The sequence below is a fragment of the Paramisgurnus dabryanus genome, chromosome 2, assembly GCF_030506205.2.
Source record: "Paramisgurnus dabryanus chromosome 2, PD_genome_1.1, whole genome shotgun sequence".
NCBI classification, from domain to species: domain Eukaryota; kingdom Metazoa; phylum Chordata; class Actinopteri; order Cypriniformes; family Cobitidae; genus Paramisgurnus; species Paramisgurnus dabryanus.
The window spans coordinates 52,342,059-52,355,115 of record NC_133338.1 but is presented as its reverse complement, the minus strand read 5'-3'; the positions used below and the strand labels follow the sequence as shown (position 1 = coordinate 52,355,115).

Genomic DNA, 13,057 nt, shown 5'->3' with positions numbered 1-13,057 from the left:
GGACAAATCGCATGAGTACATTTGTAACTGTATTATCCATGTCTTACAAGTTATAATCCTGATAAATTTTACTAACAACAACAATTATCCATCTGCTATGTTAAAGAACTGTATGGAAAAGAGTAGTATTTTCTTTAAAATTAATGTAAAGTACATTAACAGGTTTAAAAGTCAAATAAGTTAAATTCTTTGTTTTTGTATAACGTTAAATGTTGGCTCTTAAACAACTCTCAGTACTTTACAATAAAGTATTACAATACGGTAACATTATTTAATATTTGTATTTAAGTTACTGGAGAATCTTTCGTTAAATTTTTTTTAAAAAAAATCTTTCGTATCGTTTTATTTACCTCACACAAACACCTCAATCTTCCCTCAACCGATAGACGAGCTGCAGCGCAACTCTTATGACGTCACTGCACGGCAGGCTCCACGAGGCAAAATAAAAGTCCCTGGAATTTTTTTGCGATGCAATTTTGATATAAACAAGGTTCCACTAAAACTGCCAGGTTTCCATAAACAGGTTTGTTTATCTTGGATGCTCATATATAAGCATAACTCTTCTCCACATAGATCTGTTATTTGGAATAACAAGAATATTCTATACAAAAACAAATCCTTATTTTATAGAAATTGGTATGATAATAATATAATATTAGTGAGGCAGTTATTTAAAGATGATGGTCACCTCTTTAATTATTGTGAATTCCTCAATCACTATAAGATTCCAGTAACTGCTAAGGAATTAGCAGTTGTATTTGATGCCATACGTAGTGGACTTATTCAACTCTTTCAAGGTTATACATCTTATGATTGTAACTCCTTACATAATACTCATTTATATATTAATGGAGTAAATATTCTAGAAAAAAAATTATAACTTTTTTATAAGTACACTATGTAGAAATGAATATTTGCCTAGATGTAAACCATACTGGAACTCCTTATATAGTCAACTTGTATGGAAAGAGGTTTGGAGTTTATCAAATAAATACTGTCTCACGAATAAGGTTAAAGAAATTATTTATAAATTGGTTCATTTAATGAAACAAGTAGTCTCCAGATTTTTAAGAGATATGGAGGTTACTTGTATTTTTGCAAATTGGAAGTAGAATCCATAAAACATTTATTTTATCAATGTATATTTACTCAATCTTTTTGGATTGATGTGGAATACTTGATATTTAAACTTACAAAAATTAAAATTCAGTTATCTGGTAAGGATATATTTTTGTATTATAAAAGTAACTGTGTGGAGAAAGACTTGTTAATCAACTTATTGATTATATATGGTAAATTTCACATCCATAAACAAATATGGGCAAATAATAAACCCAATAGCATTTTATTTAGAATGGAATTAAGAAATTATTTTGAAACTATTAAAAGTCAAAAAAATAAAAAAGCAAAGCGAATATATAACATTTTTGAAACCTTATCTTTTATTGAATCATTGTAGAATATCCCCATGTTGTTGTTAATTTTTTTATTTGTTTTTTTTATTTGATCCATTGTTATGTTGAATGTTAAATAAGCACATTGTAATCCTCTTGTATGTATGCAATGTTCTTTTTCTTGAAATGAATAAAAAAAGAATAACGAAACAAAAATAACAATAAATAAATAAATAAATAAAAGTCCCTTTTTCGATTTATGTTTAATATTTGTGAAATGCAACGAAATTAACGAACTATCATCTTTTACAGCAAAGAAAATATACAAATCTTACTGCATGGTTAAAATAAATATATTTAAGTTTAAATATCTCACATTACAATAGACTCTACCAACGAACAACACTGCATCTTAATTACGATTAACATTTACATAAAATAAACTACACTTTATGAAAAAAATATACCAAAAAAATTAATTAAAGATTGATGAAATAAAGTATATCTTAAAATATTGCAAACATCACATCTGTCTTTTTTCACTGTTTACTGGATGAACTTGAAAAGAAACATGACAACTAGTGCAGACTGATTTATGAACAAATAACTCATAAGAGCCAGGGCACACTTGTATAGATAAAACTAAATGGAGAAGAATACTAATCTAGTTAAGTGTTCCAGCACAGCTGTATGAAGCTCAGAGTATATTTCCATTTTTCTTGATAGTTTGTAATTTTTCAGATTGAGTAAATTAGTGATAATCAGCTCTTCTCCTTCATCTTACACCTGATTCAACTCATTAGATCAATAATAAATTATATTTATTCATTTAGCAGACACTTTTATCTTAAACAAATGGAGGAGCATTAAACATTTTGTCTTAAGCACCAACAATAAGCATAGTACCCAAAGCTATGTTCACAAGTAGAAATAGTGTTGAAGCCAGAAGTAAATAGCGTAGGAGTTCATAAATAATATTGTAAGCAATGTTTAAGTGAACAGTGGAAAGTTGTGATTAAGGAATAATCCAATGAATGCAGAAAAGTTGTGTCTTTAGATGAGTTTTGAAGGATTCAGTGGTCACAATCGATCAGTTGACCATCACTCTAATGAGTGCAAATCTAATATTACTGCTACTTTGACATAAAAAAAATCATGAAAAAAACATTTACATTTTAATGCATTTGTCTGATATTTTTATCCAAAGCAAGATACAATACATTAAAGCATTTCATCAAAATAAGTGTTCCTGGGATTGAACCCATGACCTTTTGCACTGCTAACATAATGCTCTACAAGATGAGTTACAAGAACAAGTTTCACCACTTGAATATATTTTGGAATACTGCAGACAGCGCTTTTCTCTGTGAGTCTGCAGCTGTGTGATCGTCTGAAACTTCTCCAACATGAATGACAGCGATGCAGCTTCTCTCCAGTATACAGTCACTTGTGTTTTATCAGCGTCACAGACTCAATAAAACTCTTTACACAATGTGAGCACATTTAGGGGGTTTCTACACAATGGTAAGACAGCAGATGAAATTTGAGATTTCTTGCCTGTGTGTAACTCTTACCACACAGATGGCACACAGATGGCTTCTCACCTGTATGAATTCGTATGTGACACAAAAGATGTCCACGTTGTTTAAAACCTTTATCACACTGCGGGCACCTGAATGGTTTCTCTCCAGTGTGAACTCGTATGTGATTCTCTAAATGTGGTTTTGTTGTTAAACTCTTCCCACAATGAGGACAGGTGTAGGGCCCATTAAAACTGTGAATCCTCATGTGAACATTAAGGGTTCCTCTTTGAGTAAAACTCTTTCCACATTGAGGGCAAGAGAAAGGTTTGTGGTCACTTTGACTTATTTTATGTTCTTTCGAGGATGTTTCACATGTGTTTGTCTTTTCTCCGATGTGAGTTTTAAGGTGAACATTACGATTTCTTTTTCGTAAAAAACACTTATCACACTGAGGGCACGTGAAAGGCTTCTCACCAGTGTGAATCACTAAATGCTCCTTAAGGTGCCTTTTTTCTTTGTAGGACTGTCCACACTGAGGGCAGGGGTATGGCCTTTCTCCTGTATGAGTCTTTATGTGAGCATTAAGACTTCTTTGTTGTTTAAAACATTTATCACACTGAGGACAGGTGTATAGCTTTATTTCTGGGTAAGTCTTTAAGTCAACATTTAAATGTCCTTTTTGTGAAAATGTCTCACCATTAACATGGCACGCAAAAGAGATTTTGGCTTCTGCTCTTTCTTGAGATGAATCCCCGTCAGTTTGTGAGAAATTTTCTTGACTTATAAAATTGTCGTGCTGATGTTCATCCTTCATTTCATTTTGTCTTTGAATTTCCCCTTTCACTTCCATTAGACCTATAATGAACCAAAAAAATAAACCTTAATTTAATCTCAAAATGCAAAAAAAAAAAAAATTGTGATGCCTGGTCTATTAAAATTTAATTGTTATTTCAACTCTATCAGATATAGATGACTCCCTTTCTATTTTATAATCATTTTTATGAAAAAAAAAAACTTTATACAGTAAGTCATTAATCCATTTTTCAAATTCACTACCCTTTCTTGTTGTTTGTGGATGAAAAAGCCACTAAATTAATGGGCTGTAAAATTTACCAGGTGAATATTTTTTATTATTCTTTTGCATAAATCTGTTAATCAACCTCAGTGCTGATCAAATTGACCAAATCTTTAAAAAAAAACTCCATAATTTTAACTCTTTAATTGCTAAGTTCATAAGTGATGTCACTGATTTGGGAGGGAAAACACAAAATGACTGATTTTTAATATAAAAAGTGATTGTGGACTGGATTTTTTAAAAACCTTTTTCAGGAGATTGGCAGAATGGATACAAAAACGGTAAAAATCTCTAGGAGAGCAGGAAAATTAGCATATTTTCAAAAAAAGTGGAGTGTCCCCCCAAAAATGTCCCCAACAACACATAAGGGTTAAGATGAAACACAAACCTCTTTGTTGTTGAGTATGTTGAGGTGTTATTGTGAATGATTCAGGATCAGTCTCCTCTTTAACACACTCCATCATTACAACAGTGGATCAGAATAGTAGAGTAGTTGAATGTGTTGTGACAGCAGCTGCTTGTTTGACTTCTTCACAGTATTTATTGATGAACTGATGTGATAGTGACTTCACTGAAGATTGTATCATTTAAGATTGTTTCTTCAGCATCTACAGGAACAGACCTGTGAAGATATACAAATAAATTATGATTTCATAATTTAATCCATATGCCAAATGAGATATTAAAAACATTGAAATATAAGAGCTAAAGCATGTACTGCTTCAGAGTAATGATGACACAATACTGTTTTCTCTGTGGTCTACAACAACACATACACTCATATTTTGAATTTGCGCCCATTTGAATAAGAAGTATTGCACTGCTGGAGGATTACACCAATGGCTTGCATTTATTAACAGGGCGCATTCCAGCTTATGAACAAACAATTGAATGACAGTCTCATGAATATGCAGATCAGCATTTATGGGGTGATCTGCATTAATTATTTATGGTTAAAAATGGGTGTGTACAGGGTGGGATATGAGGCTGATTCACATACATAAACATATTGACAATGCAAATCATTTGCAATTCTGTTTACACAAACATACAATGTCTGACAATAAAATGTTAAAAGAAAGTATGTTACTGTATTATCCAAGTCTTACAAGTTATGATCCTCCTGATCAATTTTACTAGCAACATCAATTATCCATATGCTTAAATAACTGTATGGAAAAGAGGAGCATGTGTATATTCCTTAAAATTCTTGTAAAGCTCATTAATAGATCTGGAAACCATACAGACCTGAATGAATGGCTTGAAAAGTGAAGTAAATCTCTTTGTTTATTGTCTTGTTGGACGTTGTGAAACAACACTTATTACTTTAAAATACTGTAATCCTAATTAACATTAAATAACACTTTATAAAATTCAATAATGGTTAAACATTTATCTCTTAATATATTTTTTAGTTTAATTTACCTCCTAATCTTTCTTCAACCGAAAGACGAGCGGCAGCGCACAGAGCGTCTCCACGGTCTCCACACGACAGGCTCCAAGAAGCAAAATAAAAGTCCCTTTATTCGATCTATGTAAAAATTCGTGAAACGCAAGGAAATTAATGAACTATCATCCTCACCAAAGAAAATATACAAAACATGAATGTACAAGTAAAAGAAATATGTTTAAGGTAAAATATCACATCTTTGCAATACATAATCTGCCAATGCTTAACACACTGCATCTTAATTAAGATAAATAAGTTTACATCACAAAATGAAGAAATTATACTTTATGGAAACTATTATCTTGTAGTCTGAATTTTCAAGTGATATCACAAAGAGAGCATATTAGGAGTTTGTTTCCAAAACTCTGTTTTTTATTTTTCAAAAATGACGTTTTTTTTTAAGTTGCGCATTTCAATTAATATCAATTAAACTGCAGTTGGTTTGTTTTGTTTTAAGTCTTTATAAGTAAAAAAAAATACAGCTTAGTAGCACAATAAAACACAATAAAAACATGATAACATTATAATAAACATGTTTTGACAAAAATTTTAAAAACATAGTTCTCTCGTTTCGGAACCAAACTCTTCATATTTAAGTATATCTCATAATATTGCAAAACATAACACCTGCTGTTTTATTGTTCGCTTGCTGCACTTAAAAACAAACATGAAGCAGAATGATTTATTACCAAATCACTCTGTTCCAGTGCAGCGTTATAAAGCCCAGCATATTTTCCATTTTGCTCATACACTATACATACGTTTACAGTACAACACCACATTAGAATATTATGCACAAACACAGGCAGTCAAAGTGTGAGTGTTATAATAGCTTGTAACAATTCAGATCCAGTAATCCAATGAAAATACGCAATGCAGTGCGTGCCGAGTGCACATGGCTGTGTGCATGAAATTCTTTATAACTTTGCGTATTGGGAAACACTGCTGTTTCTGCTTTACTGTCATGTAAAATCAATCACACTGGTCAAGCTTACAAATACAATCGATGGTGCTAAGGAAGGCACCAACGTCTGTGATCGGTGTGTCTAACTAAGCTAAGAGTAAAACAACCCAGTTTGTGTATTTATCGAGTTCATCATTTCATTTAAAAAGTGGCACAATGCCAAAAAAAAAACTCCCTTGCAGATTCAAGAGAGCCACAAATAAAAAAAGGTATCCCCCATCCGTTCTCTTGCCTAGGATTTTTAAAAATGTGAGTCATTGGTGGGTCCTGAGATAGATTATACCTATCTAAGTGGGCCGTGGAACTAAAAAGTTTGGGTTTTTCTTTGTTTTCAAATTGTGGGAAAATTGGTGGAGGGTCCTAAAAAAGAAATAACCTTAATGATTTAGAAAGGACCTGTAATGGTGTATGCAAACCTGGTGACCAACTACAAGGAACGTCTTAGCTCTGTGCTTGCCAAAATCAAATACTTGCTTCACTCGCTGACTTGTAAATCTTTTTTTAGTATTTGTATAGTTTGATATTCTGTCTCTATCAGTTAAAATAAATCTACTATAAAATTAAAAACATTTTCATTTGTATTAAGGCAAAACTTACAAAATGTATTAGGGCAAACTTACAAAATCAGCATGAGATCAAATCATTTGTTTTCCCCATTGTATAGTCACTTGTGTTTTATCAGCGTCACAGAGCCAATAAAACTCTTTAAACAATGTGAGCACTTTTAGTTTTTTTTTTTTATACGGAATGGTGATGATACAGCAGATGATATTTGAGATTTTTTGCCTGGGTGTAACTCTTATCACACAGATGGCATGAGAAAGGCTTCTCGTCTGTATGAAATCGTATGTGCTGCTTAAGATTTTTTTTTTGTCTAAAGCTCTTACGACACAGATGGCACGAGAAAGGCTTCTCACCTGTATGAATTCGTATGTGTGACAAAAGATTTCCACATTGTTTAAAACTCTTGTCACACTGTGGGCACTTAAAAGGTTTCTCTCCAGTGTGAATGCGTATGTGATTCTCTAAATGTGCTTTTCTTGTGAAACTCTTCACACAATGAGGACAGGTGTAATGCCCACCAAAACTGTGAATACTGATGTGAATATTAAGGTTTCGTCTTTGTGTAAAACTCCTTTCACACTGAGGGCAAGAGAAAGGCTTGTGGTCAGTGTGACTGGTTTTATGTTCTTTCAAAGACTTTTCACACGGGTATGTCTTTACTTCAGTGTGAGTCTTTAAGTGAACATCAAGACTACTTTTTCGTAAAAAACTCTTATCACACTGAGGGCATATGAAGGGCCATACACCAGTGTGAGTAACTAAATGTTCCTTAAGGCGCCTTTTTTCTCTGTAGGTCTTTTCACACTGAGGGCAGCTGTATGGCATTTCTCCGGTGTGAGTCTTTATGTGAACATTAAGACTTCTTCGTTGTTTAAAACACTTATCACAATGAGGGCACGCAAAGGTCCTCTTACCAGTGTGAATAACTAAATGATCCTCAATGTGACTTTTACTTCTGCAAGTCTTTTTACACTGAGGACAGGTGTATTGCATTTCTCCGATGTGAGTCTTTATGTGAACATCAAGATTTCTTTGTCGTTTAAAACATTTATTACACTGAGGGCATGTAAACGGCCTCTCACCAGTGTGAGTAACTAAATGGTCCTCAAGGTGGCTTTTACTTGTGCAAATCTTTTTACACTGACGACAGGTGTATTGCAATACTCCTGCATGAGTCTTTATGTCAACATTTAAATGTTCTTTCTTTGAAAAAGTGTCACCATTAAGATGGCATGCAAAAGAGATTTCTGCTTCAGGTGAATCCTCATCAGTCTGTGAGCAGCTGAAATAATTTTCTTCACTTTGGAAATTGTGGTGCTGATCTTCATCCTCCATTTCATTTTGTCCTTGATCTTCCTCTTTCACTCCCATTAGGCCTAAAATGAACAAATAAACATGGAATTAAATTAACAAAAATCAAACCTCAATTTAATCTTAAAATGCAAAAGAGATTTTTCTATTAAAATTAAATTCTGTAATTTCAACTCGATCAGATCTCTTTTCTATTCTCTTTCTATTTTATAATCATTTAAGTCAAATTCCTCATTATAATATTGTACAGCTTTAATGACTTCATAACCAGAGTCAAAAACCTTATGCTCTTTATCAGTCATTAAAGTGCCAGTCAGGTCTATAGACCATAAAAAATATGGACGTAGTGTCTGTGACGTCACCCATAGGTTTGTGAAGAGCTTTTTTAAAGCCAATAGTTAGCGGAGCCTGCCATTACCACGCATCACTCGCGGATAACTGAAAATGGGTAAAGAGGTGAGATGTGGGTGAAGCTAAGGTGGCTGGTTGCTGAAACCACGCCCACCTAGCTCGACAGTAGTGACACCCGTCACTCAAGTGGCCAGGCCCTTAATTATGTAGAACTTTAAAGGGTTCATAGCGTGAAAATCTGACTTTCTCTGGGTCCCCAGTGCTTATATCAACCTAGAAAATGTGAATAAGAACAACCCAGTAACTAAGATTTAGTAAACCATTCTTTGCAAACATGTAAAAATTTTTTGCCTAGGTCCTACAAAATGGGAATTTTAACATGCTATAGACCGTTTCATCGGGCGCACGTGCGGTGACACCATAAGCGTCTGGTCCAAACTTTACTTACGGTTTCTGTTTGTTTAATGGTCTGACTAGTTGCTGAAACTGAACTCTTAAAGAAATACCTCGGCGAAAATAACAAATGTTTTTTGTTCCTATGTAATTTAAGTGTTGTTTATTTTGCTTGTTATATAAATAAACTACTTTTAAAGGACTTTTTTATTTTTTCTTCACAGAGTTTTATGGGAAGTTACTTGATGACCACGAAAGCCGCGTGTTTATGTTGTTACTGCTGTCTATAATAAATTATATGTGGGGTATTTTGAGCTAAAACTTCACATATGCATTCAGAGGACACCAAAGACTTATTTTACATATAAAAAAAATCTCATAATATGACCTGAATATATGAATATAAATATATGATAATATGGCTGAATATAAATGACACATTCAGAACACTCGGGAGAAAATATACACATTACGTAATAATCATACAGGTTGTGGTTAGTAGATGCATGTTGATCCAAATAAAATGGGTACTGAACCATCTTTCATGGCCAAAAGATTATCATATCCCGCCTTGAAAAAAAAAACAGCTGTCTTCAGTGTAAAAAACATCTTTATGATTTGATAGTGAAAACAACACAATCTTGCCTTTACAGCTCAAAACAAACTAAATAGCGAAGTGTCTGTGAGCAGGTCAAAGTCTTCGTTTCTCGAGGCCAAGACTGTAGGCGGAGATCATACGAAGTGTTGCCTTCATATGTAGACAGACAACAGGCGGGAAATTTAAAAAAAAGACTCGTTCACGCGGTTCAGAGTCGACTGCCTACTTTAGAAGACAATAACTTTTTATTGTGCACTTACAACTTTGCACACCGCTTATTGATGGACAGCTACATGACACTACATGATTTTCGATACTGGATCTGACTGCATCTTTAAGATGAAACACAAACCTCTTTGTTGTTGAGTATGTTGAGGTGTTTTTGTGAATGATTCAGGATCAGTCTCCTCTTTAACACACTCCATCATTACAACAGTGGATCCGAATAGAAGAGTAGTTGAATGTGTTGTGACAGCAGCTGCTTGTTTGACTTCTTCACAGTATTTATAGATGAACTGGTGTGATAGTGACTTCACTGAAGATTGTGTCATTTAAGATTGTTTCTTCAGCATCTACAGGAACAGACCTGTGAAGATATACAAATGACCAAAGATAGTATTTAATAATTTAATCAATACGCCAAATGAGATATACAAAAATGTGTCACTAGTTTACAGGACAAGCGAGGCATTGAAATAAAAGAGATGAAAAGCAATAAATTTTGGCCAAAATAAACATTTAACTTGATATATCTCAATGTAGTGCCTTAGAGAAATGACACAATAATGTTTTCTCTGTGGTATAACATATACGCTCAGCACTTTATGGTTTTAAACACTTTGTCCATTTCAAAGATTTGGTATTAAAAGTATTTTCCAGTTTAATTTTAACACAGATTTCAAATTCTCTTCACAATTATGACGTAAACGTTCTGACAATACAAATCTTTTGCTTTTCTGTTAACACAAACATACGTCTAACAAATTTCAAATTGAAAACAAAATAAAAAACACATTTGTAGCAGTATTTCCGATGTCTTGCATGTTATGACCCAACATCAATTATACATCTTCTATGTTAAAGAACTGTATGGAAAAGAGGAGCATGTATATTACTTAAAATTCATGTTAGGCTCATAAACAGATTTGAAAAACATAGCCTACATCCCGAACATGAATTAAATTACATTCTGACTTGAAAATTAAAATACATCTCTTTGTTTATTGCCTTCTATAAATGTTTGCCCTACTGGAACATCTCTCAGTACTTTACAATAAAGTATTACAATAATGCTTTAGCGTTATTAAAGCTGCTGCAGTACATTTCTTTAAAAAAAAATAAAAACATTAAAAGTATCGTTTAATTTACCTCACAATCACCTCAATCTGGCTTTACCGATTGATATGCTGCAGCACAACCATAGAGCGCAACTCCAATGTCGTCACTGCACGCTCCGAGAGGCAAAATAAAAGTCCTTTGTTCAATATTTGTGAAATGCAAGTGAATGAATGGACTTCTACACCAAAGAAAGAATAAATGGTTAAAAAACATATTTAAGATCAAATATCCCCACATTTGTCAAAGATTATAATATAGACTCTGCGCATGAAGAACACTGTATCTTAATTATGATTTAAGTTTACATTACAAAATAAATAAATTACCCTTTATGAAAATTATATCACAAAAATATTTAATAAATATTAATAATTAAATATTGATGAAATAAAGTTTATCTTAAAATTAGGGCTGGGAAAAGATTAATCGCGATTAATCGCATACAAAATAAAAGTGATTTTTGCATAATATATGAGTGTGTGTAATTATTATCTACATATAAATACACACACATTCATGTATGTATTTAAGAAACATTTACATGTGTATATATATATTTATTTATATTTTTTATATATTCTATATTATATATACATTTTAAAATTATATATAAATAAAAAAATGTGACATGAATATATGTATGTGTGTGTGGTTAAATATACACAATAATTACACACAGTACACACACATATATTATTAAAAAAAATTACTTTTATTTTGTATGCGATTAATCTTTTCCCAGCCCTACTTAAATATTGCAAAACATCACTTCTGCCTTTTTTATAGTTTGGATGGAATATAAAAAAACAAAAATAAAAACTAATGCAGATTGATTAATGAACAAATAACTCATAAGAGCCAGGGCACACATGTATAGATAAAACTAACTGGAGAAGTACACTAAACTAGTTAAGTGCTCCAGGACAGCTTTATGAAGCCCAGATTATATTTCCATTTTGCTTGGACACTATCCACCTTATTTTTGACGTAAATGTGGGCGCCACAATCTTTGATCTCCTTTGTGTAAGACTTCCGGTGAGCCACTAAAACTTATTGTAGTCATATTGCGAAGGACACGAGTGTGCGGTTTTGACTGGCTTTTTAATGTTTATTATGAAATCCATGAAGATTGGCATAATTTGTAGAGTTAGGGGTTTTCCCTTGGTTTAAAAACTGCATGCTGTTTACTATCTTTGATTAAAGTTACATTACATTAAAGCACATCATGTTTTTTTAGTATTTTAAAGAAGCACAATGTTTTGTTCTTATTGTAAGTATACACAAAGAAAAGGACACCATTTACAGTTTTAAATGTTGTTTTACTTTTAGGGTTTTTCCACAGAATGGTAAGACAGCAGATGCAATCTGAGATTTCTTGGATGTGTGTAACTCTTATCACACAGATGGCACGAGTAAGGCTTCTCACCTGTATGAACTCGTATGTGATAGTGAAGATGTCCACGTTGTTTAAAACCTTTGTCACACTGAGGGCACCTGAAAGGTTTCTCTCCAGTGTGAATGCGTATGTGAGTCTTTAAATCTGCTTTTGATGTAAAACTCTTCCCACAATGAGGACAGGTGTAAAGCCCATCATCACTGTGAAACCTCATGTGAATATTAAGAGTTTGTCTTTGTGTAAAACTCATTCCACATTGAGGGCAAAAAAAAGGTGTTTGGTCAGTGTCCATTCCTTTATGTTCTTTCGGGGATGTTTCACACAAGTATGTTTTTTCTCTGATGTGAGTCTTTAAGTAAAAATTAAGACTTCTTTTTCGTACAAAACACTTATCACACTGAGGGCACCAGTGTGAATAATTAAATGTTCCTTAAGGTGCCTTTTTTCTCTGTAAGTCTCTTCACATTGAGGGCAGGCGTATGGCCTTTCTCCTGTATGAGTTTTTATGTGAGCATTAAGACTTCTTCGATGTTTAAAACACTTATCACACTGAGGGCAGGTGAAGGGCCACACACCACCATGAATTACCAAATGATCCTCAAGGTGGATTTTACTTGTGCAAGTCTTTTCACACTGAAGCGTTTCTCCTGTGTGAGTCTTTATGTCAATATTTGAATGTCCTTTAAGTGAAAACGTCTCA

At 33.0% G+C, this 13,057-nt stretch overlaps 1 protein-coding gene across 1 annotated transcript; it reads right to left on the bottom strand.

Annotated features, from left to right (window-relative positions):
* Positions 1 to 1,658: 1,658 nt before the first annotated feature.
* LOC135743798 (uncharacterized) lies at positions 1,659 to 4,616 on the bottom strand. The gene is made up of 3 exons (XM_065261655.1): positions 4,597 to 4,616; positions 4,381 to 4,563; positions 1,659 to 3,772 (listed from the first exon to the last, which is right to left on the bottom strand). Exons 2-3 carry the CDS (start codon positions 4,454 to 4,456, stop codon positions 2,898 to 2,900), a joined length of 951 nt encoding a protein of 316 aa, XP_065117727.1. The 5' UTR covers positions 4,457 to 4,563; positions 4,597 to 4,616; the 3' UTR covers positions 1,659 to 2,897.
* Between the last annotated feature and the right edge of the window lie 8,441 nt (positions 4,617 to 13,057).

Excerpts from the sequence above, each read along its gene's own strand:
- LOC135743798 (XM_065261655.1), bottom strand. The coding sequence starts at position 4,456 with ATGATGGAGTGTGTTAAAGAGGAGACTGATCCTGAATCATTCACAATA. Across the intron at positions 3,773-4,380 it reads ACATACTCAACAACAAAGAG|GTCTAATGGAAGTGAAAGGG; the intron begins GTTTGTGTTTCA and ends GGTTCATTATAG.